This window comes from Anser brachyrhynchus, assembly GCF_964034855.1.
Source record: "Anser brachyrhynchus genome assembly, chromosome: 3".
NCBI lineage: Eukaryota > Metazoa > Chordata > Aves > Anseriformes > Anatidae > Anser > Anser brachyrhynchus.
Genome location: NC_137696.1, coordinates 74,819,731 through 74,847,104, shown reverse-complemented (window position 1 = coordinate 74,847,104; position 27,374 = coordinate 74,819,731). Strand labels below are relative to the sequence as shown.

General features: G+C 39.4%; 1 protein-coding gene across 1 annotated transcript in view; it reads right to left on the bottom strand.

Annotated features, from left to right (window-relative positions):
* Positions 1-10,200: 10,200 nt before the first annotated feature.
* The window catches only part of HS3ST5 (heparan sulfate-glucosamine 3-sulfotransferase 5), a 204,144-nt gene continuing 186,970 nt past the window's right edge, over positions 10,201-27,374 (bottom strand). Inside the window, exons 3-4 of the mRNA XM_080586870.1 lie at positions 16,922-17,060; positions 10,201-11,951 (exon numbers count right to left, since the gene is read on the bottom strand). Coding sequence (XP_080442996.1) covers positions 11,021-11,951; positions 16,922-17,028 — 1,038 coding nt within the window. The 5' untranslated portion in view covers positions 17,029-17,060 and the 3' untranslated portion in view covers positions 10,201-11,020. The remainder of the gene's footprint in view (positions 11,952-16,921; positions 17,061-27,374) is intronic.

Below are 27,374 nucleotides of genomic sequence, written 5' to 3'. Positions count from 1 at the left end.
TACAGTGTCTTACCTCTCCAAGACTTCATGGCATCCATAAGTGAGACTTCCCCGAGGAGGTGGTACAAGATCAGTGGGTGCTGAGCAAGTCTAGCAAACATTCATAGCATGCATTAATGTTACGCCAGCACTTCTGTTTTACATTTGCCCGTATTCATGGCTACCTTGCATTCCAATTTTTCCTCATTTTGGAGGAATTTGAATGCTTGTCCCATATGTTAAAAGAATATCCTAACCATGGTACAAGCAGAAACAGCCTTTGAATATAGCTCAGTACACTTTTTGGATTAAGCAAAAGCACTGGAAAGAAGAATCTTGTAGGTTAATTCTTAGCAACAACCAGGAAGAGAAAATCTCTGTAATTGTATCCTATTCCTGTGTTCTTCTCTACTGTCTTATACAACACAAAAATGCATTGCTGCTTGTCATGGTTTTGGCTGGGATAGAGTTAATTGTCTTCGTGAAGGCTTATATGATTTTTTTTTTTTTTTTAATGAATTTGGTTGTTGTTGAGCAGTGCTTTACACAGAGCCAAGGACTCTTCTGCTCCTGGTGCTGCCCAGCCAGCGAGGAGGCTGGGGGTGCCCCAGGAGCTGGGAGGGGACATGGCCAGGACAGCTGGCCCAGGCTGCCCACAGGGATGTCCCACACAACGACAGCAGCTGGGGGAAAGGAGGAGGCAGGGGGGACGTTGGGGTGATGGCGTTTGTCTTCCCAAGGAGCCAAGCCACGGGGTGAGCCCTGCTCTCCTGGAGGTGACTGAACCCCTGCCTGCCGATGGGAAGCAGTGAATGGATTCCTTGTTCTGCTGTGCTTGTGCATGGTTTTTGCTTTGCCTAGCGAGCTGTCTTGGTCTCAACTCATGAGTTCTCATACTTCTGCATTTCCAGTTCTCTCCCTCACCCAGCCTGGAGGGAGAGTGAGTGAGCAGCTGTGTGGTGCTGAGCTGCCTGCTGGGGTTAAACCACGGCACTGCTACTTTTGTTTGTCAAGTATTTTAGCATTTTGTGTCATTGCTATTCTAATCCATAACAAGTAAAATTAGGAATTTAGAGTATTTAGGTAGTTCTAAGGCTTGACAAGGTGTCTGAGTACCTATATTCTGGATTGTTTGTAATACCTAAGTGTCAGAAGTAGAAGTGAACATGACAGCTGTGAAATACTTAACATGAATTTTCAGTATTTTATATTAAAGCCTGTGTGGCTTTGCAAAAGGAAATTTTACTGGATCTGAAATATAGAAGAACTTCTATGAGTTGCTGTACTTGTTTCACTTTTGCTATCAGCAGAGAGATTAGCAGTCCACCAAGGCAGACCTTGCATGCAGGTGGCAGTTTTGGACTCCAGGATGGAAACATAGTCAGACTTTTTCCCTAATCAGCACTGAGTGCAAGTTTCTCCTCCAGTTAATCCTGAGGCCCTTCAAAGCAAATTGATTTAAAAGAGCCTGAAGGTGTAACAGTAACTGCCCATAGTATTGGATATGCATTGCTAATTACTACTGATGGCAATGATAATTACATGTGGCTACCTCTCAGAAGACTGACTTTACCATTCACTTAAAGAAAAAGAAAAAAAAAAAGAAAAAAAAAAAGAAAAAAAAAAAAAGAGACAGGCTGGCCTTTTCGATGCATACCAAAAGTGATACTTTTCCTTTTTTAAGACAAATGATGGTTTCATTTCACCAGCCTTATAGGTCTGGACTGCTTCTTTACAAGGCAGTGTGATACATCACAACCACACAAAATAAAAAAGGTAAAAAGTTTTTTTTTTTTTTTTCCTGTTCCTAAAGCCTTATTAGTAGTGGAGTTACACTGAGGAGCTTGGAAGAGTTGGAGAGAATTTTCTGAAGATGAAGTTAGTAGTAATGCTGCTGTTAGTCCCACCTCTTATGAAAGGCCTATCACTTTTTCATATAGTAGGGAATTGTAAATTAATTCTTCTCTGTCTCCATGGGTTTGGAATAGAAATGATGCCTTCACAGTTCAATGAAGTGGAAAGTCTTTCATCAGTAGAAAATCAGCCAAGGAATTGGATGGCAAAGGCCTCATACATTACAAAACAGTTGTTTGCAATTAAGGCCAGGAGTAAGATGTGCATGAGTCTGTCATGTTTCTTTTTGCTTATTTAATCAGCCTGAGGCATAACATTAGATGGTTTGAAGTGCCATTGTTTCCTTGTCACATCCTATGATTTGCTGTGTATTATATTCACAGTATATGTAACGTACCAAAGGACAACAAACTGTTCAAATTATAGTCATTTCATATTTTGCCTGAATCCTGATCAATAACCAGGACATTTTCACAGAAGCATTAACCTTCTAAAGCACTGACCACTGCTTATAGGGGAAGATTATTTTGAAAATTGCCAGAAGGAATCAGTTAAATACAAAGCCATCGACAGAATGAAATGCTGTGTGCCACAGTCTTTCTCTGCAGTCACAGTGGCAAAGACTGTGCCTCTTTGTGACAGCCTCTGCTAATGTATCTTCTTCTGTCTCACCATACATACATTTCAGTGACAGCTGTGGATCACTGGGCACTGTGATAGGGAAGTATGTAGCTGATATAAAGGTAAATAGAGTCAAAGCTGAACAGAAAGCAAGGTAGATATAAGCTAAAAAGCCTGGTAGTTCAACATCTGCTCCAAAAGTCACACCACTGCCAGTTTTAATAGGGATCTCAGAACAGCAGGTAATCTTATTAAAAATATGCTGGCCAAGGTTCAGCAGGTGGACGATGGTGTTCTAGTCATTTCTATGCTTTTCTTGCACTTGTCAATTTGAGACCTAGGAAAAAGGCTGGTATCCAGATTGATAACACATGGATGTTCTCTAAGGGCTTGACTCTTTCATCAGTGCATTATTGCAGGAATAATTGAAATTCCTTTCTCTATAAATGTAAATTAAGTTAGTGATAGCTAGTACTTCTGAAGGTGGATTTATTGTTTCTGTCTCAAAGTTGTCAGAAGGTAAATCAGGCTTTAAAGAACAGATTAGCCAGAGCTGATCAGCTGGTAGAAGTGTTATGAAATATCATACATCCAGCATCTCCACAGAAAAACTTGTAAACAAAAGAAAAAACAGCTCATGGGTAGTGATGACAGTGAGCCTAGGCATATCTCTATTTCAGCACTATGCACGAGTCTTCAGTAACAAAATTAAGTCCTTATAAGGCAATCTGAGGCTATTTAGATCCATGTTGCCAAGGTTTATAAATCATTTATTTTTTTTCCTCTGTGAAATAAGTCTTACATGGTAGATTCTAAACAGTGACACTGAAATAGAAGATTAACAGCACTGTAACCTGGTAGCAAGTTGGTCTCCTTGGAGTTGACAAGTACAGTAAGAAAAACTGTTTGAGATTTCTATTTAAAGCATCTATCTGAAGTCCTTTTCTCTGCAAACAAATTCTTAAAAAAGTCAAATTTACTATTCTTTGTTCGGTTCCTGCAGTCTTTCAAAAATCTGAGAACTAAGATTGCTCAAAGATCTCCAATAAGATTGAAATATTGTGGCAATTTTATTTTTTAATTTTTATTTTATTTATTTATTTATTTATTTTTATTTTTTTATTTTTTTTAAAGGAACTATAGGGTTTCCAATGGAGGACAACAAAGATGGTGAAGGATATGGAGGGCAAGACATATGGGGAGCAGCTGAGACCACTCAGGGGTCTTGAAGGGAAGACGCATGAGTAGCAGCTGAAGTGCCTTGGTTTCTTCAGCCCAGAGAAGAGCATACTGAGGGGAGGCCTCATGGTGGCCTGCAGCTCCCTCACGAGGGGAGCTGAGGGGCAGGAGCTGAGCTCTGCTCTCTGGGGACAGCAACAGGACTCAAGGGAACGGCATGGAGCTGGGACAGGGGAGGGTCAGGCTGGGTGTTAAGGAAAGGTTCTTCACTCAAAGGGTGGTCAGGCACTGGAATAGGCTCCCCACAGAAATGTTCACAACAGCAAGCCTGCCAGAGTTCAAGAAACATTTGGACAACACTCTCAGACATAATGTCTGATTTTTGAGTGGTCTTGTGTGGAGCCATGAGTTGGACTCAATGATCCTTGTGGATCCCTTCCAACTCAGGATATTTTATGGTTTTATGATCCTGTAATAAAGAAAGCCATAGCATTTTCAGAGTGAATTAGGAGGGAAAATAAAACTTCTATAGACATATTATTATGTTCATCATGAGATTTTAAAGGCACTACCCAAACTTTTCCAACGCATTTTGTACATTTATTATTGTGAACTGATAACATAGGAGGGCATAGAGTGCATCTCTGGAACACTTTTCAGTGGGCTCAATGGGTTTCTGAGTGAATACACAGGAGAGAAAGGCACTCATTACTGCTACTTGTGATGACCACACTCTCCTACTGCAGAATTCCAATGACTGCAGACTCTTGGGGCTTGGAAATGTCTTAATTCTTTCCTTGTCTTTATGCCCCCTCTGAGGCATTAAATGTTGGTCGCTTTTAGTGACAGATCCTGGTTTGAGAAGAACTTTGCACTGACTCAGAAAACAGTTTTACCAATGTTACTTAATTTTTAGATCAGATTATTATTCTGCTTGTACAGTAGACCGAAGCAGCTCCATGTGGAAGGAGCAGGTGAGCATGAAAGTCAGTGCACAAGAGAGGGAAAGAGCATAATTTATGGGCAGGGATGTTGAGATCTTAGCAGACAGCAAGTGGGTTGAAAAACCACCATGAGATTGTAGGATCATTCTACAAACCTGGTTTTCAAAGCTATTTTTAAATGGAAAAAAATAGCTGTGTATCCCATTGTAAATGAAAGCAGAGAGACCACTCCCTGTAACATTCAACTCCTGAACTCTACTTGAAGCAGCGTCATTTGTGAACTTCCTGATCACTGAAGGCTTCTCAGTCATTGTGCCAGAACCAGCAGCAGGGATTTGTAAGACTGTCATTAATGAACTAAAAATTAAAGCTAGAAAGACTAAAACTCATGAAATTTCTGAGTTTTGGAGCTTGAATATTGCACGATCATTTAAGTGGTAAATTCTTATCTGTTATGAAAGCACTGTTTGAAAAATTCATGCAAACCAGCTCCTGGTAATTTTATAGGAGTTTTATTCTCTCTGTTATTAATATTTGATTGTTTAGAGTAAAATAGATCTAACTTTCTAAATCATGATTTCAATAAACCTTATTAACATCTTTGAGCCTATATTGAGGACAGGGAAAGAAAGTTTCTCTAAAACTTTATTCTCATGATTTTTTAGGTTGATTGAACTTTTTTTTTTTTTTTATTGTGATCTACACTTTGATCTTACATATAATTGAAATCAGAAGGCAAAATCAGTGTAATTTAAACCCTTACCATGTACATTCAGGCATGATTTTTTTGCATTCACTTACAAGTGCATACATTCTGAATATATCCCTAAGGCATTACAAACCCAGTTTACGTAGCTACCAATATAATTTGGAACTACAAAGAATTTGAATAATATGCATTCATAAAACAGATTTTAATGGCTCTATTGCCCAAGTTTATGGGTATGCCTCAGGCTCTTTTTGTGGAGTACACTGTGCAGGAGATAACTACTAACTGTGCATTTCTTGAAAAGAGCATCACTGAGCTCTGTTTTCTGAAGATTGCCTACTATGGAGTCTGTATTAGTATATCCTCTACCACTCAACAGCCCTGCTGAGGTCATCCAGGATAGGAAAAAGAGAGATTTTTTCTAAGTTACTTCCTTCTCTTCTCTGATCAGAGAGCTCCAATCATTTGCAGAGGCTCCCAATGTGAGTTAGGTCAACTAGCCAAAGAGCGAACACACAGTAATGCTTCCACAGCTTGGGTTTGATCAATGACTGGACTGGCTTGTGACACTGGTCTTGTACCTTCTCTGTGGTCTGTGTAACACTGATGTCAAGAAGAACATTAATGGTAGAGGGTACTTAGTACTCCTGGAGTACTCCAATGAAATATGTTGCCACAAACCTCATCTCTCTTGTATTCTCAGATATCATGTCAGAAAATAATGCCATTAAAATATAGCAAATACATTTTCATCATGTCTATTCTGCTTTCCTTAAGACAGTATAATGGGTTAATGGTAAATGAGTTAATGGTAAATGGGTTAATGACAGTATAATGGGTTAATGGTAAATGAATCACTGATCTCCAAATGTCAGTCCCCTAGCTATCTATATACTGATTTCTGAAAATACAATTTTAAATTTATCTTTCATTTTCCTTTATGCTGAAAATTGTTGTTCTATAGAGTTTAAATAGCAGCTGGGATAATCTGATAAAAATGCACAGAAATATTAGAAGTTCTAATCCAAACATTTATCAGAGCTGTGAAGCCTGCAATTTTACAGTACAGAAAATACAAATGGTGCAATGTCTTTAAAGAACTTGAATGACATAAGTTAACAGCTGCAACTTAATATAACTGTGCATCACTCTGCAATCATAAACTCAAGTTCTGAGCACTCTTCCCAGTCTGAACACTCATGATCAATTTGAATAGAAATGATTCACCCAGGATTTTGGAAGCAAAGCAAAGTGGCTGAAATGAATTATTCACAAATTGCTCATGAGGTAAATACTATAAGGTCAGAACTTTTCAAACCAATTATGAATACTGCAGCAAAATCCCCATTAACCTAAGAGTGTGCTTTGGGTGTTATGCTGAATCTGAGTATTAAGACCCAGGTTTGAAACTTTATTTTCACTAGGTAATGTCAAAAAGACTTGAGGATATTGCGTTGAAGTCTCCATGAAAGTGAATCAGTATCCTGCTCTTCTAGGCTTCTTAATACATAGCAATGCCTCTGATCCCTCTTACCTCCCCTGCTATTCTTGACTATTCCTCTGTGCTTTTTTGAACCAGATTTTTGAACCAAAACTCGATCAGATGAAGGGAGTGTACAGCATGTGGAAAAAGGGACAAGCCCTTGGGAAGAATATAGGGACATTGTCAGAGTATACAGGGATGTGATGAGGAAGGCCAAGGCCCATTTGGAATTTAATCTGGCAATGGATATCAAGGACAACAAGAAGGGCTTCTTCAAATACATCGGTAGCAAAAGGAAGACTAGGGAAAATGTGGGCTCACTGCTGAATGGTGTGGGTGCCCTGTTGATGAAGGATACAGAGAAGGCAGAGTTACCAAATGCCTTCTTTGCTTCAGTCTTCACTGCTAAGACCAGCTCTCAGAAATCTCAGACCCTAGAGACAAGAGAGGAAGTCTGGAGAAATGAGGACTTTCCCTTTGTTGAGGAAGCTTGTGTTAGAGATCACTTAGGCAAACCTGACACCTACATATCCATTGTCCCCAATGGGATGCACCCACAAATTGTGAGGGAGCTGGTGGATGTTATTGCTAGGCCACTCCAACATCTTTGTAAGGTCATGGAGAACAGGAGAGGTGCCTGAGGACTGGAAGAATGTCAGTGTCACCCCAGTCTTCAAAAAGTGTAAGAAGGAGGACCCAGGAAACTACACACCAGTCAGCCTCACCACCATCCCTAGAAAGGTAATGGAATAGCTCATCCTGGAGGTCATCTGAAAGCATGTGGAGGATAAGAAGGTGATCAGGAGTAGTCTGCACAGATTCACCAAGGGGAAATCAAGCTTAAGCAATCTGGTAGCCTTCTAGGATGAGACTACTGGCTGGGTAGATGAGGAGAGTGCAGTGGATGTTGTCTACCTTGACTTCAGCAAGGCTTATGACCGTCTCCCATAACCTCCTCATAGGCAAGCTCAAGAAGTGCGGGATAGATGAGTGGACAGTGAGGTGGATTGAGAACTGGCTGGATGGCAGAGCTCAGAGAGTTGTGCTCAGTGGCACAGTCTAGTTGGAGGCCTGTAGCTAGTGGTGTCCCCCAGGGGCGGTACTGGGTCCAGTCTCATTCAACTTAGTCATCAATGACCTGTATGATGGAACAGAATGCGGCCTCAGCAAGTTTGCTGATGACACAAAGCTGGGAGAAGTGGCTGAGACACCAGAGGTTTGTGCTGCCATTCAAAGGGACCTGGACAGGCTGGAGAGGATCATGAAATTCAACAAAAGCAAGTGCAGGATCATTCATCTCGGGTGCAATAACCCCATGCACCAGTATGGGTGGGGGCTGACCTACTGGAAAGCAGCTCTGAGGAGAAGGACCGTGGCAGTCCTGGTGGACAGCAGGTTAAACATGAGACAGTCTCGTGGCCAAGAAGGCCAATGGCATCCTGGGGTGCATTCGGAAGAGTGCTGCCAGCAGGTCGAGGGAGGTGACCCTCCACCTCTACTCAGCCCTGGTGAGGCCACACCTGGAGTTTTGTGTCCAGTTCTGGGCTCCCCGGTACAAGAGGGACATGGAGCTACTGGAGTGAGTCCAGCAGAGGGCTACAGAGATGATGAAGGGATGGGAGCATCTGTCATATGAGGAGAGGCTGAGAGAGTTGGGCCTGTTTACCTTGGAGAAGAGAAGGCTGAGAGGAGACCTTATCAATGTGTACAAATATCTGAAGGGAGGGCGTCAAGAGGATGGAGCCAGTCTCTTTTCAGTGGTGCCCGGCGACAGGACAAGAGACCTGGGTGTGATCCTCTGCAGCATGCTCTAGGTGGGCCTGCTTGGCAGGGGGTTTGGAACAGATGATCTCTGGAGGTCTCTTCCAACCTCAACTATCCTGTGATTCTATGATTTTTCTAAGATATTGTCTAAGATATTGTCTGCATTTATCCATGTGTCTCCAAGATTGCAAATGAGAAGCTGGATGTAAAGTCAGTTAACTTCAATAAGTAGTCTTTGCCTTTTAGACTGCAGTCTCTGAGTTAGTTTGTTGTTGTTGTTTATTTTGTTTGTTTGTTTGTTTTTCTGGGTAATTCAAGGAGATGTTATTTTCAAAAGAGTATTTCAAACTCAGAGGTAACTTTTCCCTTTCATTGCAAATATATCTTAGCCCTCGGCTGGAGCTTGTTGACAGGTCTACCTTAAGCCAGTAAGTATCACAAAAGCCATCTGGAATCTGACTGCTCACCTTAAAAATATGCAAATTTTAGATTGGTTAAAGTCTTCTCTTTGCACACTGTTAGGTGAGTTAAATGTTTCAGTCTTTATGTATGGATGTGGGCAGGATAAATGGCTGTCATGCAGGAAAACAGTGAGTAGTATTGTAGCTACTGCAGAAAATTTCACATATGTTTTACTGTGTTGTGTTGGCAAGGCTCTGAATCAGCATGAAGAAAGGGCACATTGCTCACATGAAGAAAGGGCACGTTGCTCACAGTGCTAGCACATATGATTAAAGATACAGCAAGACAAGTACCAATCTCTCACAAGAGATTTAAAAATCACTTATTTAGAAAACCGATGCTTCCAAATCACTGAGCAAGATAAACAGCCCACAGGGAAAACTTGATCTTATTATAATCTGAACTACCAACTACTCTGCTACCATAGGTCAGAATTTTCAGATGTTCTGGATACCTTCCAAAATCTGTGTCCTTATCAATCTTTAGGGGCTGGTTTTAAACTGCTTTTCCTTTTCCTCTTTCTTTCTCTTTCCTTCTTTCTTTCTTTCTTTTCTTCCTTCCTTCCTTCCTTCTTTCCTTCCTCTTATTTTAAAATATACTAAATATGTATATATATATATATATATTTTTTTTTTGCCTTAGGACTAATATAATGTATAAAGCATTAAAACACTCATTTCCTCTATTAATTTCTTGTAACTTACTGAATGGATACATGAACTATATGTTTACACAAGTAATAACTCTGTGGTTGTTTCTGAACAGATGCATATGGTATCACACAAAAGCAGAAGAATCACAACAGTTTTGCCTGACTTCCGAAACATCACCAGCTTTCAGCAATGAAATCTCTGTAACTCCTAATCTGCTTTGTCTGTCGTATTGGTTTCAATGGATGTTCTGTGTTTCTGATATACCTGTTTATAGCTATCTTTTACAGTCATTCTTTAGCCTCATGGGCTACTGCAACTGAATTAATTATTGCGAAGTGCTGTAACAGAACAGCAATAATGTTCTTTGAGCTGTGTATAACACCAGATTCCCAGACGGTCGAGTTTTTTAATAAACTCAGCTTCAATTCATGTATCGGTTTTCTTGACTGTCTAGAAACCAAATATACACATGCAACTCTCACATGTACGTGCACATGATTTATCTGGGCTAAAGCCCCGCAATGATGTACATCAAACAAAGGTAAAAAGCAGTTGCACATATAGGTAACTTTAATCCATTCCATTTTTAAATACCACAATAAATTTAATTTTCACAATAAATTAAATAGTCATATTCAGTTTACAAAATAGAATTACTTAGTGTGAAACCAGTATTTACAAACATTGTACACTATGTACACGATGTTTATCTTTGTTGACACACAAGCATAGAAGAAAAACTTATTTGACCTTTCTTTGACACATGATTGACATGCTACAAGTGACACTATGGTCCATACATTAAAACAATAGTGCAAACTCACCACAGGAACTCCAAAACAATGTAGTTTGTATGAGATAAGTTACTCATTTCAAATAATAAGAAAATAGTACTATCCACTCTCGTTGTAAAAATTCAGCACTATATTTAAAGTGTCAGTATTCCTTCAGCAATATACATACCAAATATAGCCTGAATATTATTCTTTCTCACAGCTTCACAGACTTTTGACATGAATTTGTATGGCATAAACTAACATTCCGCTTAGGTCAATAATTATGTCACACAAACACTTCACCAAGCAAGAGGAACACTGACCCTTTTAATGGTGTCTGACTTTGTTTCCCTAAATACCTCCTTTTCCTTTATTAGTATATCTTAAAAGACACAAATATGTTGATGGTAAATTTATGTTAGTTACTACTCTGTAGAAAAAATTTATCCCACTGTATATTTGGTCACACACTGCATATGTACATGTATGCATGAAAAGAAGTCACTTTGATAGCCGTGTCTATGAAAAGTGCATATTTTAGCAGAGACATTACTGCATGTCTCAGGTGCAACAGAAAGTTTTGTTTGAAGTTTAGGTTAGGGCCAGTTAAATGTCCTCCCAGTGATCTGGTAAAATTTTTGATTAAAAGGATGAAAGAACTTGCGCAATTTGGTAATGACAGAGGTATCCACCTCTGGATGAATGCGTCCCTTGCTACCTGCCAGGCACTTGTTAAATACAATATTAAATCGCAAACAATAAAACCCTCTGGTGGCATTGAAGTATAGATTGTACTGACTTATCCTTGGAGGAAGATTGAGGAACTTCTCGACCAGCTGGAGTTCTGGTAGTGGTTCTGTGATGAGCCTGTCTCCATCTACGATATGAAATTGCTCAATTGGGAAGTATTTTAACCACCTCTCCAGATGTTTTGTGTAGATGCTGGTTCTCACTGCCTTGTACTTAGTGTTCACTTCGCAGGTATTAGGATCAATTGCCAGCTTCTCAAATTTGTAGTAGGTTTTGTTCTTTCTTTCCTTGCCTTCCAGCACCTGAGTATAATCAGAAATAGCTCTTGTGGTGGGTTCCCTGACAATGATCAATAACTTGATAGACGAGTTCATTTTGTAAATCCTCTCAGGTACTTCCTCAGTGATAAAATATGCAGGGCTTTTCTCAATTGTTATTTGATGAGGGTAAGAAAAAGGCATTTTTTTCCGGTACCACTCAATCCCCTTGGCATAGTTCTCATCATTGTCAAAGAAGTGAATCTCTTGAGAAGCTTTGACCACTGCAGGATGAAGGTTCAGCATCTCTAGCAGCGCGCGGGTGCCTCCTTTCCGCACCCCAATGATGATGGCCTTGGGAAGCTGCTGAACCAGATTGTGCAGTCGTATTTGCTCCTTTGTGGCATTGCCCTTTCGGAACTCATGGAGTAGCCCTCGCTTGAACTGCAGAGCTCGCAGTGCAATTTCTTCCTGGCCACGGGGTCCAAACTGACCATCGATGGGGCAAAGGGGCTGCAGTCTGTAATCAACAGAAGATGTATTTGTAAACAGAGGCCAGCTTTTAAGACAAGTTTTCTGTACAGTTCATAGAAACCTTTTGCAATGTGGTGTTTTTCAACTTCTTTTATTCTGCCAGAGATTAGTAATTAGTGCAAATGGTTTGATTATTTATTCTGGTATTTTGCTATGATCTGTCTGAATAACCCCTTCCTCCACCCTTCTGCTCTTTTCAAGCATAGGCACTGTGATTACTCTTCTTGGAGCTTCTTGAACCTTACCTCACCTCCCACATTACCGATTAATTTGAGATTGTTTCAGCAGTTCTTAAAACATTCTAATATGAATTTTATTTGGTCATTTTGATCCAAAAATCCAGTTCATCTAAGTACTGTCTTTCCACCACTAGTCCTATTCTAGCCTGAATTCTTTCCTCTGTTTCCCATTGCGTTATTAGCTACTGATCCAGAGTTAGCCTTTTTAGTGAAGAGGAGAAAAAGAAATTAAAAACAGCTCTCTAGGCATCAACTCTCAATATTTTCCCTCCTGTTTAGAAGATATCCATTGTTTTTCCTGGGACAGAATCATAGAGACCAAGGTTTTGAATCAGGCATGGTTGATGAAGAACAGAAAAAAACAAGAAGAGAGATTTTCAAAAATGCATTTATTGCATCATTATATCTATGATTTTCTTATCATCATTTTTGTATCCTCTCTCTGAACCAACCTTTTGTGCTTTAGTGTTTCTTCTGTTACCCCGTTTGTTTGTGCTATTCTTTTACATTCACCTGCAATTATTTCATGTAATTTCTACTTTTCTACTGCTTCCTTCTTGTATTTGATGTCAATGAATGTAAGAAATGAGTCGGTAAGAAAAATATTAAAATTTTGCTCCTACAGGACCTTGAAAAATCCCTCATTTCCACTCCCAAATCAGTGCTTTGTTCTTTATACAAGCCAATGTTACTCTGAAGATGAAATCAGTACATAGGCAGAACTTCCAAGGTCCTACAGAAAAAAAATAACATTAATAATTTTGCAGAGACATGCTCTCCAAAATTAAAGATATCTAAGAACAAAGGTTGCCTAAGCAATTCTAATATGAGCTCGCTGTGCAAGTATATTATGATACATTTTTTAAATTACGTGACCACATGCTATTATTTTTCACAGGACCCCTGCCTCAGCCAGTATACCAGATGGGTAATGCTCATTAATAGCTGTTTAGGTATTCAGTATTTATTCTGGTTTCTCAGCATGTGGCCCCTCACTCATTTACTGTATATTATTCAAACCTTGCTTTCAGGACAGAATTATTTATTTCTTTGTGGCTTTTCCATCCATCACTGCTTGTTGGGGTCTCCTATTTGACACTGATGCTAGGACAATTGATAGCTGGGACAAAGTAAGTTTGATCCCTCTGCATGACCCAATAGCTGCTTCCTTGGCTATCCAAATGCTGAGAGATATGCCCCATTCAGGCAGAGCTGAAGAAATAACCCAGATGAAATTGCTGGGTTCACATGAGCTTTGGATAAGTCCTGCAGACTAATGACAAAGTGTGATGAGAAGTGAGTTCCTGTTATTTCTTCTCTTAAGTTTCTGTTCTCTTCATTTGCTCTCTGCCATCTACTGAGTAAGAGCCTGACTTGGTCACAAAAGCTGTTGCAACACGGATGCAAACCTGCCTGAAAGCAACATCTTAAACAACTTGACTGTGATATTATTTGGTCAGACTGTGGTGTGGCTGGTAAGAGTCTTTCTGCTGCAACACGGTGGCAATTAAAAGCATAAGAAACAGAAGCTGCAATTGCTATCTCTGTTCTTCTATTCCCTCTCCTTCTGTGTATTTGTTATTTGTTTTCAAGCAAAAAGGATTCCACAACAGCAGTTCCAGACCCATCTCAACTAATTTTATCTCTTTCCCTCAAAAAGACAGTTAGCACTGCCTTCAGCATAACACAACAGCTTGTCAAACAGGGTGGCTTCCTTTAAAGTAAATAAATACTTAAGATATCCTGTAGCCTAAGGGAAAGATTGGATGTTGTTAAGAGTCCTTCCTCAACACTTTACGTTTCAGTATTTTCACTCTTTCCCCTTTCTTCTTCTCTCTCTAAACAATAAGAATATCCTTTAAAAGACCATGGCTATTGAGGAATTAAACAGGCATCAGCTGTGGGTAGTTGAACTCTGAGATACAATTGTTTACCATACTAATATTTTTGCTTCTCTGAGTATTTTTTTTTCCCATTAAAATAACAGAGTTGTTTGTGAAGAAAGAATATGTGACCTTTATTGTATCATTGAAGCTGTTCTCCCAAAACAGTCAGTTTCTCAAACAGTTATGGTAAAACTTCACAAATATTCTTCTTGAGAAAATCCAGCATAGATAATCTCAGAAAACTATATTTTTGATAAATATCTGTCCTGTTTTTTGGCTAGGATAGAGTTAATTTTCCTCCTAGTGGCTGGTAGGGTGTTATGTTTTGGATTTAGGATGAGAACAATGTTGATAACACGCTGGTGTTTTAATTGTTGCAGAGCAGTGCTTACACTAAGCCAAGGACTTTTCAGCTTCTCTATCTGTCCTGCCAGCGGGCAGGCTGGGGGTGCAGCAGGAGCTGGAAGGGAACAGACCCAGAACAGCTGACCCCAACTGGCCAAAGACGTATTCCATACCATATGGCATCATACTCAACAATAAATATGGGGGGGCTGGCTGGGGTGGGGGTACCGGCTGCCCTGGGATAGGCTGGGCATCAGTCAGTGGGTGGTAGGAATTGTATTGTGCATCGCTTGTGTGTACACATTATTATTAGTAGTACTATTATCATTATCATTATTATTTTCATTTATTTTCTGTCCCAATAAACTGTCTTTATCTCAACCCACAGGCTTAATTTTTCTGATTCTCTCCCCCATTCCAGAGAGGGAGGGGGGAGGGTGAGTGAACGACTGTGTGGTGCTTAGCTGCCGTCTGGTTTAAACCACAATGATATCAAAGCAGCTAAAATAAGTCTGGGCAATCTTAACAAGTAGTGTTGCTGCCTTCACTGTCTCTCCTGATCCAAAACAGTGGCTAATTTGCTCCCAATACAAATTTCACAGTGGCAGAAGATTAGGAGACTGGTTCCAGCATAAGCAATTCGGAGCATCAAAGTTGAGTGTGGAGGCTCTTCATGCTGCCAATTAGAAAATCAAGCAACGTAAAGATTGATCCAGATTTTCTCAAAACTTCTAGGGGAAAAAATTGTTTGAATTTCTACAAGTGAAGTAGCTCCATGCACTCAGGATCTGAAGGACAGGGGACTTCCATGGTGGGAGGTGCTCAGTTGATCAGACTTTATGACTCAGTGAATCAGATAAGCTATCAGTAATTTCCTAAGAAAACTCAAATAATTCTTGAGGCTGTTAAATAACCAATCCCCAGATCTCTTGTTCAAGTTTGGACTGGGCCCTAGTGCAGAGGTGGAACATTTCCAGTTAATTAATCCTTGTCTCATGTTTTCTAGTGATTCTTTTCTCTCTTTTTCATAACAAGTGCAAATAAAGGGCTTTGTTTTCACAGTGCGGTATTTTCCACATTGGGTAATGCAAGAAAATGAAACTGATTTTTATTGCCATTGGCAACATTATATATGAAACCTGCGGAATTCACTGCCACAGGAGGTCGATGAGTCAAATACTGTGGTGAGTTAATTTTATGGCCATCAGTAAATTCTGTAGATGTGCAAGCGTAGAAAATAGCATAAGGTTAATTAGATTTCACGCCTTCCAGCATAAAATATACTGTTTCAGGTACCAATAAGGACCTCTGCCTCCATTTCTGGAATCACCGTAACCTCAGTGAAGTTTTCGCCTCTGGAGCATCAGAGATGCTTTGGCCACCAGGGGAAAAAAGATAAATCCTGGAGCTTAATTTGCAATATAGTTAGTCCTAGCTGAGAACATGGTCTCCCTCTTCTTCTGAAGTGGGGTTAAGCAGATGAAGAAGGCAGGCAGTGACCTTAAATGGAACTCAGTTGATGTTAGGTATCTCTATTTTCATATAATTTTCCATGCATTGTTTATTCAGTGTTGTGTCACATGTTTGAACTCAACTAATATTTTCAATTTTTTAAAAGAAGATCACTAATAAGACACTCACAAACTGTCTACCAACTTCTGGCAATCTTGAAGTCTTGTTTCATTCATTCTTTCAAAACAGCTTTTTCTATAGTGTATTTGTGCAGCACCTACAAGAGTAGTCCCAGGCCATTGTGAAGGTGGCAGAACCAGCATGGTCGGTGTAGGTAACACCACTGTTACACTGTCAATAACGAGCCAAAAATTGGCCTGGTCAAAGTGCCAAATACTGTTTGATTACCTCTTCTGGACTTTATACTGCTCTCCAGGAAATCACTTGCAGAGACAATTTACTTATTTAGCACTTTCAACTCTAGAAAATACTGGCTAATTAATACAGTTAAAATTCTCAAACCCTGCAGCAATCTTTCAAGTGAAATAATACTCAAAACTTGACGAGCTACTCTGCAGGCTCATACTTAATTTTAACTACCACTGTAGCACATTAATTGCTAGCTCGTAAATTTAGTAAAGATGGTATATAAATACATCATAACTGTTTTGCTGAAAGTAGAGGTCAACACACAGATGCACGCAGACAAAAATGAACCACCCTAATGGCATTTTTACTGGATGTTGTTTTATTTCTTCTCTGAAAACAGGTGTCAATGTGCTTAGAATACAAATGGGCAGACAGAAATACTTTGATAGGGATGACCTGCAACTTTATTTTTCTACTCTGTTCTCCAAAGAGAAGGAAAGAACAATGAAAATCAGTATTAGGATGGACAGTCTTTCTATGTATGAGTAGGAAGGAAGGAAGGAAGGAAGGAAGGAAGGAAAAGGAAAAAAATCAGACCTTTTAAACAGAAGCTCAGACAATCTGAGCACATTTACAATTAAGAGAGCAGCTACTGAACGACTTACCTATCCAAGCTCCCAACTCTGGCAACTAGATATAGGAGACTTCCAATAGCAAGGCTGCCTAGCACAAAGAGCTTCTGTCTCAGCAACGCCTGCTGTTTGAATAGCATGGCCCTCCATCAATCTTCAGGACTTCTTCAGTCTGCAGAGAAAAGAACATATAAAGCTCTCATCAGAAAACAATATGCAGGGTGATGTTTCATAACAGGCCTTTGATCAGTTGTTGCAGGTAATTAAGCCACATTTGAAAAAATTTTTCAAAACTGCAAAATGAGTAGTTAAAACTTTTTTTGTTTGTTTGCTACTGTTTCTCTGTCCCACATGGTAACACCAGGCAGTGCATCTGGACAAGGGAGATAATTCTGTAAGTAATGTTTCAGCTACAACCACCATCACTAGGGCTCTCTAATAGTCACAGCTTAGGGCTTGGCTGTGTAAGAGGTTTATATTGTAATAGCATCAAGAACTGGGCTTGAAGATCCTGTGCACAGAGTGCGTGGGGCAGGTTTACTGTGTCTCTATTACATTATTAGAGTGTTAACTATACAGAAATCTAAACCACTACATTTCCTGATCTGTGCCAGCAAGTTCATGATGGCAGACCTGAGAAGCATGTAGTTAGGCTGGGCACGTGGACATTTTTTCAACAGCAGCGTGACAGTGAGCGACATATCCTGTCAGCTCTCCCTGCATGTCAGCTTTGGCTGGAGAACCCCCTAAGCACTACATCTGCCTGACACCAGCCTTGGCTGTCACCTTAGGACCTGGTGGGATGCAAACTGTTGTCTCTGAGCTGAGAATGTCCATACTAATTCCCATCTTATAGGAACAACTAAGCATGGACTTAAATTTCCTTTTCTGATGTGTGCCAAAGATTACCAAAAGCCCACTGTCCTGATTTTGTTGAGACAAAGATTTTTTTTTTTTCTTCCTTCCATACTAGCTCATAGAGTGCTATATTTTGGATTTGTGATGAAAATCCAAAAAACACAAATGTGTTAGCTGTTGCAGAGCAGTGCTTGCACAGAGCCAAGGACTTTCCTACTTCTCGTGCTGCCATGCCAGCAAGGAGACTGGGTATACAGCAGGACCCGTGAGGGAAAATACCCAGGACAGCTGGCCCAAACTGGCAAAAGGAATATCCCATGACTCTTCACTCGAAATTAAGTTGGTGCTTGGGAGTGCAAACCTGTTTAGCAGACTCATTAGACTGGATGCCTAAATACTTTATTACTGAGAACTGAAGATAAAGAGCAGTCCTTCCTTTCAGAGCACAGCTAAAGACGATGCTGTTCTTCACTCTGTTCCAGTCTTGGACTTTCTTATAAGTGTACAGGAGACTTAAATTACAAGTCCCCTCACTGGCTCATATCTCCTACCTGCCAGATGAATGTTTTATTCACCAAATCAATTCTCTTGATATAAAAAACATAAACATAAACCACTCATTCATTTGTCACTCCCTAGACCAGGGAATGTTCCATGTGTTGTGGATCAGTTTCAACAAAAACAGCGTTTTTTTTTTTTTCCTTCTGAATTTTAACAACTTATTTTAAATGATTTTTTGATGTCAAGCCTCTTAAGTTTTGTGACTAAATCTCCCTTTGCGGTTCACTTTATTTTATTTTTTTTCCCACCCTTGGGATTGCGTCAGGCAAGACAGGGACAGATTATTAGAAGTATATGACTATATGCAGAAGCAGGAAAGGTAGTAAGAGTACAAGGTGTGACTGGCTGGTGTTAAAAAAAGCTTGCAAATATTTATTTGTCCTGACCATACTGTTATATTTTTGGCCCAGGAAGCTCTCACAGGATTCTAGGATACGGTTTGGCAGCTAGCACAAGCCAGAGACCATTCACTCCCAATAAACGGCATGCATGCAGCCTGTCTGCCCCAGTGCTAGGTGAACTGAGCAGTAGGGATGCAGGTCACTCCATATGGATTGTCTTCAGGGCAGTAGTATAGTCAGACCGAAGCACATTTAATTTATTGGTACAGAGAAAGCCTTTGTAACTCTAACCCATCATCTCTTGCATGCAACATTGGAGCTCTGAGTCCAGCTGAGTCTGTAATACACTTCTGCTGAGCTAATAATAACAGTAACTCCTTAAATAGTCAAGTCATAGCTAGGTATAACCTATCATACAGAACATATTGTTTTCCACATAGATAAAAGCAACTCTATAATAAGAACTTTCAAATAAGATCCTTTTTGCAACAAGAATCACATAAAACAGACTAAAAGGAGTTTGCAATGTAAATAGAAAGACAGGAGTATTATAATCCTTTTAAAAGTAAATGAGAAACAAAGGTTGAGAGAGATTAAGTGATTTGTTCAAGGTCACAGAGAAAACCTGTAGCAATAGTGGGATTCATTGTGAAGTGCCTACATTCCTATCTAGTGCCTTAACTACGTGATAAGCATTTTTTTTTTTAGTATACTTTTTCGTAACATCGAACAAAAGACATAAAAATGCTGTATGGAGGAGGAATGCTAGACATTGAACAAGGCAGAAAAAAACAGCAGAACATTAATAATTAAGAAAAATGCACAGATACTTTATCACTGTTAATATGCTACAGCTAATTACTCTTTTAATTTATTTAATTAAAAAAGGGGAAAGAGAAAGACATGATGATCATGATGAGGATACCAAATTTTCATAGGCTTCCAGTTTTAAATCCTTCAGTGCTACTCTCTCTAAATGAAAGTATAACGTCCATGTTACAACAATTGGTTCTGAACTTCCTCTCTCAGAAACAGCCCTCTACATGAAAAAAAGTGCTCTCCACATTTCCTCCTTCACACACTCTTGGACTATAGTTAATTCCTCCTTGCAGGTCTCCCTGAGGCTATGGAGGTCATCAGACCATAATGAAATCAATTAAAGACAAAACTGAAGACAAGCTGTTTCAGGAAGTAAGTTCCACATGGTCTTATTCGTTCCATATTCATGTGTGCAATAAATTTCAACAGGAAAAAAATAAAGAAATAAATGTTCTGTTTGCTCCGTGTTTCTATGTACCTGAGTGTATTTCCACATATGAAAACCTTTTTGGCAGAATAACAAGTATTGAACACTCACTAGAACTGCAAATGTAACATTATTTATTTGCTTAAGTGTTTTTTGTTATTACTTTAAGCATTTAATTTAAAGTCCACAGAAGGAGCTTTATTCTAGAGAGGCTGTGTCCACTATAATACTTTTCTCAGATGTTAGCTGTTTTCATAAAATAAAATATTGAAAAATAATATCTCAGCTTCAGAAATGGCTACATCTTGCACTGGATGTACCGAGACAGCTCCGTGTGACAGAGAAGAGCACTGAAGAAACAGTGCTATTTAAGCCACAGAGTTAACGCAATCAGAATGCGGTTAAAGTGAAGGTCCCTAAGGCAGAAATGTTGTTGGAGACTAACACAGCAACACTTAAAAATAGAAGAAACAAAAATTTTGGGACACATTATAAGGTGCACAAAGTTTACTGTATGGAATGTGCACTTTTAAACCTAACAAGAAGCTGGAAGGCAAGATAAAACATAATCCAAAGTGACAAGATTTTAGCAGTTAAGCAAATAAGGATTTTATTTTTGGAATTTTGATCTCTGTTAGGGACCATGACTGAACTCAAACACCAGCTTCTGAGCAGCAGCAGGAGGCTTGGGGAAGCAGCAGGCAGAAGTTTGCCAGTAGCTGGATGCTGAATGTGGAACCTCCTACGAAAAGAGATGACAGTATACTGGTGCAAATCTCCAGTGGGCTTACATCACAGACACCTATCTTGAACAATCTAGTTAAATATGAAAATACACAAAGAAAGTCATTTCCTGGATATCCACGATGCATAAGAACAACATAATTCACAATTTAGAACATGTAATTTCTAGAAATGAAACTGTGTTCAACAGAGAAAAAAAAAAAAAAGAAGAAGAAGAAGATCAAGATGATTTGTGAATTTCAGATGAACAACTAACCTAACCTGTTAGATTGGCATGGAAAAGTTAAATAAAGAGGCTTAATTTAGTGTATTGATGTGTATGCCTCACTCAACCCCATTTCCCATGGGAGAATGTAAGTGAGAAGAAGGTGTTTATTGAATGAATTGCCAAGAGAAGACAGAGGAAGACCATGTAGAACTATGATAATAATACCAACTGAAAAACAGATGGACTGTTCCTAAGGAGACGATGATTGTGGATAGAGGAAGATGTTGCAAGTGCTGGCCAAATAGAGCAAATTTTTGGTGAACTCTCCCACAAGTTAATTTTAGGTTCAAGTTACGTCAAAGTCAAATTAAGTTTAAATTAAAGATGTAAAATATAAGTATAATCAGAAGCTTTATAAAGACTTGCTAGATGGATGTGGAAGTAAAAGGAATATTTTACGGGTTATGGTGCTGACAAGATCAGGCAACAGCATCATTCACTCTGGTGGCCGTGCTAAAGACCTGAAATGGCAACCCAGAAGAAAGAAAGCAAAGACAGTGACATAAGGCACATTACAACAGGTTCCAATTAGATTGAAGAAGACATATGCCCTAAGTGTAATTTTAAGAAGCAGGAATCCCATGATATTTCAACAAACGAAATTAAAATCACTTAGGACATTAAGAATTTTTCAGAGTACCAAGACAGAAACACGGTGGCAGTGAAACAAATGGCCTTCCCTCTGTGAGAGGGAAGGAATTATACCCCCATATGCCACTATACAACATCATTGACTAAATGTATTGAAAGGTTCAGTGGTTAAGTCAAAAGTTTAGTCCATTGGCTAACACAAATGGGTGAAAATGGGAAAACAAAACAAAACCTTATCAACAATGATGGCACCACTGATATAAGTCTGAATTTGATAACAAATTTCCAGAAGCACTGAAACCAGAAGTTGTTGCTATAATAACCTATTCCAAATAAACAGACAATGAGGCAGCAAAACCATCAGAAAGTTATTTGAAAATTATCAGAGGGAAATTTTTAGACCCACAGGGCAGAGATAGGAAGATGCTATTGATAAATGAATAAAGCATGGTTGACTATGGAGAGAAGTGTAAGAAAGGAAGGCAACATGCAATTCTTGCATAAGCAGGTTGAAGAGAGACAGTCTTGATGGAGTGATGTGATGTGCTAATCAAAGTGAAGTACAAACCACCAACACATATGCACAAAGGAGGCTGAAGAAATAATAAATAAGATTTTTTAAAATTGAATTTATCAATCATTTGGATTTATTAAAAATTATTATTAAAAATTAAAATTATTAAAAAATTTAAAAATTATTATTATTATTATTTTTATTATTTGGCACACCAGCAGGGGTCATCTGTTGACCAACAAATATTTGTCTTCATGCATTGCAAAAATATCTCTGTGTTTATGTGGGATTTAAACAGTGACTGAGAAAACAAGTCACGGAACTGACCACTTGGCACATTTCCATTTCTCTTGCTTCTGCATTATGTTTCTAGAAAGTTAACTACAGCTTCTTGCATTTGTCACTGTGAGTAAAATTCATACAAATCAGGAACTTAGTCTTTGTATGAGGTTAGAAAACTCATAGCGTTTGGGAAAGAATGAAATTTATCCTTCAAATTGTGTGCATCAGCTTATCAGCTCATGATCTGCATGCTCTGGCAGAAATAGCCAGTCATGCACCTGCTCTTTCCTTAGCCTCCTCTAGGTCTCCTTCCCTTTGTGCAAGGTCACCACTGGTAACAGTCTAGGCCAGTGGCAAGGAAAAGATACGCACCCTCTGTACTTTTCCCAGTACCCTTTGCTTAGACAGTTTAATTGCAACAATACTACCGCATCATGTGGAATGCACTAAAGAGTTGCAATGATCATGATAAAGCAGAACATGACATTTCATTAGAGAGAGGATTTTTCATTCCTAATAGAATTGAATACCAAAGAACTGACAATTATTATTATTTTATTTTTTATTTTTATTTTTATTTTTAACATTGTACCACAAAATAGATAATGAAAACAGAAAGCTTTGAAAATACGAATCTTCTGTGGGAAGGACAAAGGTCTGAGCCTGCAGAAAGGGAATTTCAATTTCAGTTTTTCAAAAATCTTCCTTAGTAATTCATACTTGCAATATCAAAAAACAATTTAATTTCAGATGAGTAATTACAGCGTTTCATTCTTTTTCCCTCTTAAATACTACTGAATTAAATGGGATGAAGTAATGTTAGTACACTTTTCAGGACCTGAAGGAAGAGAAGATGGAAACCCTTTCACTACGGGGAGCAAGTTCACAGATTCTCATAAATGTCCCTGCCTTCTAAACATGTCCTTTTCTCCTCATAGCTCATATTGACTGAAACAATGAAACAGTGGAGAAGAAAATGTCAGCAAAGCTGGCAGAAAATAGTAGTGGATGCAGATAAACTCCAACATAAAGATTTCCTATAATCTTATGCCACTGCTGTGACAATAACTTAAAAATACCTTTTTCTATCTGCTATTATAGAGTTTTGACATTTACAACTGCCTTTAAGCCGCCCTTGAAGCCAGTTCTTTGTGTAACAAAGGTGTAATATATTTTCTCTAGAAAGTTTGTTTTCCTCTGGGAGACCATCCACAAACTCAGCAATTGTATGCAGATATTAGGTAAACAGACACGTGATTCTTTCACAGAAGTTAGCACACTATCAGTGCTGAAGGAAAACATTTGTGATTCGTATCTGAAATCCATCATGGCTAGCTCAGGTGGTATGCCTGGATATCTGGGTTCTCTGAAGCCTACAGAGAACAGTAGAGGCCAGTTATTTAGTCCACTGTCCATAGGTCATCTCAGTCTAGACACCCTCAGTGCTCATCTATCTGTAGTTTCATTCTTCATTGTCTTCTTTTCTTCTTTTCTTCTTCATTGTCTCATTCTTTTCTCAGTCCAAACTCTTTTTTTTTTTTTTTTCAGTCTCAATGAAAGACATTGAGCAAAGTGGTAATCGAAAGAGAGAAACAACTGCAAAGCTGCCCTGTGCCAAACAGATCTGCTGCCAGACTGTCAGAGTAGTAAGGAATATCAGACTCTTTGATGCCCTTGAGGTCTCAGACACATCTGCTTAGGAAAACTGCCTTATTGCCTCTGAGCCAGCAAGGCAGGCGGCTGTGTTCTGCTGAAAGATGACTAGGCTGCCATGATCCATGCTTAGCTACAGTGCTCCAGGAACACTTCCAAGCACATAGATCTTAATAGGACTTCATTAGTCCAAAATACATATGCCTGTCTCCTTGCCAGCATCCTGGAGTATATTACCCTGCATTGCTCTTCATAGAGCACAAGATTAATCTGATAGGGTTAGCCCTTTTCTTCATATTAATGGTGTTTCCCCAGATACTTCCCTTCTTTCCTTCTGAAATGAGCACCTTTCTTGTCTGCTTCATTTCTCAGGAATGTTGGAACTGATGACTCTGTGATAGAAAACCTGTGGAATTGGATTTCTGACTGTGGAAAGTTTATAATAGATACTAATTTCACACTTTTCAAAAGAGAATGCCAGCCTCATTTCTTCCGGTTGGCATTATGACAGCTGCAACCAAAAATTGACAGAGAAGAGCCAGGGAACATTGGCACTTTAGGAATCAACGGGGAAATACCTGTGAATTGTCCCAAAGGAATTAGGGAGGGCTCCTCCAAAAAGGTGGTACAGCCTATAGCCCAGCTATTTTGCCCCTATACCAGTGCACAACAGATGGGAAACAAGCAGGAGGAGCTGGAAAACACTGTGCAACTAGAAAACCATGACCTAATCGCTGTCATGGAAATATGATAGGACAAATCAAACAAAAGGAACACAGCAATTAAGGGCTACAAGTTTTTCAGAAAGATAGGCAGGGAAGGAGGGGCATGGTGTTGCCCTCTGTGTTAAGGAAGGGATATATTGTGAAGAGCTGCCTCTGAGAAACACAGACAGGTTGGGAGCTTGTGTGTGAAAGTTAAGGTCCAGACGAATAAAGGTATGGTTACGGTCTACCAAAAGCTACCTGATCAAGGGGAGCCTGTTGACAAGGCCTTCCTGCTTCAGCTACAAGAAGCACTGAGCTCACAGGCTCTCATCCTAATGGGGGACTTCAATCCCCTGTCTGCTCACTGAGAAAGCTACACAGGAGGCTGTAAGTGATCCAGGAGACTCCTGGAGTGTGTCAAGGACAACTTCCTGATCCAGGGTTTAAACAAATCAGCCAGAGGAGAAGCATACTGGACCTGGTTCTCACCAGTACATATAAACTCATGAAAGAAGTTTGGACTGGAGGCAGTATGGGCCGCAGTAACCAAGCCCTAGTTGAGTTTGTCATCTCAAGGAATACGAGCCTGGCAAAAAGCAAAGTCAGGACCCTGAACTTTGGTAGAGCAAACTTGCAGCTGTTAACCTAGTGGATGACATCCCCTGGGACACTGTCCTTAGGGACAAAGAAATTGATCAGAGCTGGCAGCTCTTTAAGGACTTCAGAGTGCAAGATTTGGGTTTGTGACTCTGTGATCTGCTTCTTCGGCAGCTGCAGATTTCCCTGTGTATCCTGTGGAGCAGTCAGCTCTCTCTTGCCAACCTGCATATCCTTAGGTAGATCACTTGCTCATCTCTTTTCTCTTGTCCAAACTTATATCATGGACTGCTCCACTACTGATGAAAAAACACCACACTAATTAGTATAGAGCACACATTCTGGATCAGTAGCATCAATCTCTTACTCAGACCCTTAATCTGAGCCATCTTCAGCTCAGACTACTCTCCAAAACCTTGTATAAAGGATAATTTTATGTATATATATATATATATATACACACATATATATATTTTTTTTTCCATGGATTCCTATCACCATTTTATCTTAAATACTGCAGTGGTCTTTCCTCTGGCCTTGACAAACATAACTTTGCTCCGTTCACACCCATTCTGAACAACATTGCCAAAATCATTCTTACAGCCTGTGTCTCTGACCACACGTGTCTAGGCATCTTTTTTTCTGTCTTTCCCCTTTCTCTCAATGCCTTTCTGTATATATCTATTTCTTGGTATTCCATGGGTTTTGTATTGGAGGAACAGGGAGAACAGGAGTTTAAAGATTAGACCCCAAAGACAACTCAGTTAATTTTCAAAATATAATGTCTAGATGCTTATTCCTCTGTAAGTCCTGGTCATAACATCTCCCTAAGAAGTGCTGCTTATTTTAATGATGAAATCTAAGTGAAAATATGAATTCCAGTTAAACCAGGGACTTGTTATAACACCTTCATGAGAAAGGGAGACCTATTAACAGTTTTCTCTGAAAATGAAAGAGCTGTGATTTTCTGCTGTGCATGTGTTTTAAAGGCCAATAATACACTGCTATATTGGCCTGAGTGACAGCTTACAGCCCCCATCTGGGAGGAAAAAAAGGGGAAAAGGAGAGACAGCTCATGTCTGTAGCAACCAGGTGTTACAGAACTGCACAGTGCCAGAGAGTTCTCTATAAATGAGCTCTGCTTGCTAAGCAGTCCTGTTTCCCTTGCACAGCCCATTCATCTTCCTCCCACTGGGCAGCATGAGCTGCAGAATTAACTGCTGTCTTGGGGCTGTGTTCACTCTCTTGCATGTATCCAGCTTGGCAAATAAGCCTTTCCTATGGTTTTAAATTAAACAAACTAACAAACAAAACAAACAAAAAAAGTCAACCAAAACCTCTTTGTACATCCTTTACTGATAGGTCTCTGAGGCAAGAAAGATGCCAGCAGAGAGGTGTGTGCTTCTGATCCTCACCACAGTCACACCTGAAAAATCATAGACAGGCTGCTCCTCTGCTGGCAGGAGATGCCTTCTCTATCTGTCTCTTTAGAGCGACTTGAATATTTTTGGTGTACTACTCATGGTCCTTCTCTTATCCTGATTTCACATTAATGCAGCTTGATTGGCTTGCTGGACTAAGTTTAGCTCCATGGAACAGAGAGAATCTAATCCTTCCTTTATGGGTGATTATGATTTAGCATCATTTTCCTAGAGATATATTCGTTTATTAAAGTTAACCTTATTTTTTTCCTGACCTAACATAGTGACTGACACCACATGGACTATCCATATTTTTGGATGTAGACAAATTTTGCTTGCATGGTAATATATGTTAGAAATGATGCCACAGTGAAGGATCATCACTTGCATACCACGTAAGTTAGTCATGAATCAGTGAAAGAAGAGAGAGAATCAATGGATTTAGCTAGATGTGAAGCTCTAGTGATTTATCCAGGAATTTGAAATAACCTCTGGCCTATGCAGTTCACGTTTGTAGTGGTTGTTATTCAACATATCTGTCTGGTTTGGCTACATTTGCCCCTGAAATTCGTTTACAGAACTTACATTACAATGCCTATTGGGATTATGGGCTGGTGGTAGCCTCAACACTGATTATTTTGTAGAAATATAGAAAGCTGTAAAATAATCTGCACAATTTCAAATATATTGAAATGTACTGTTG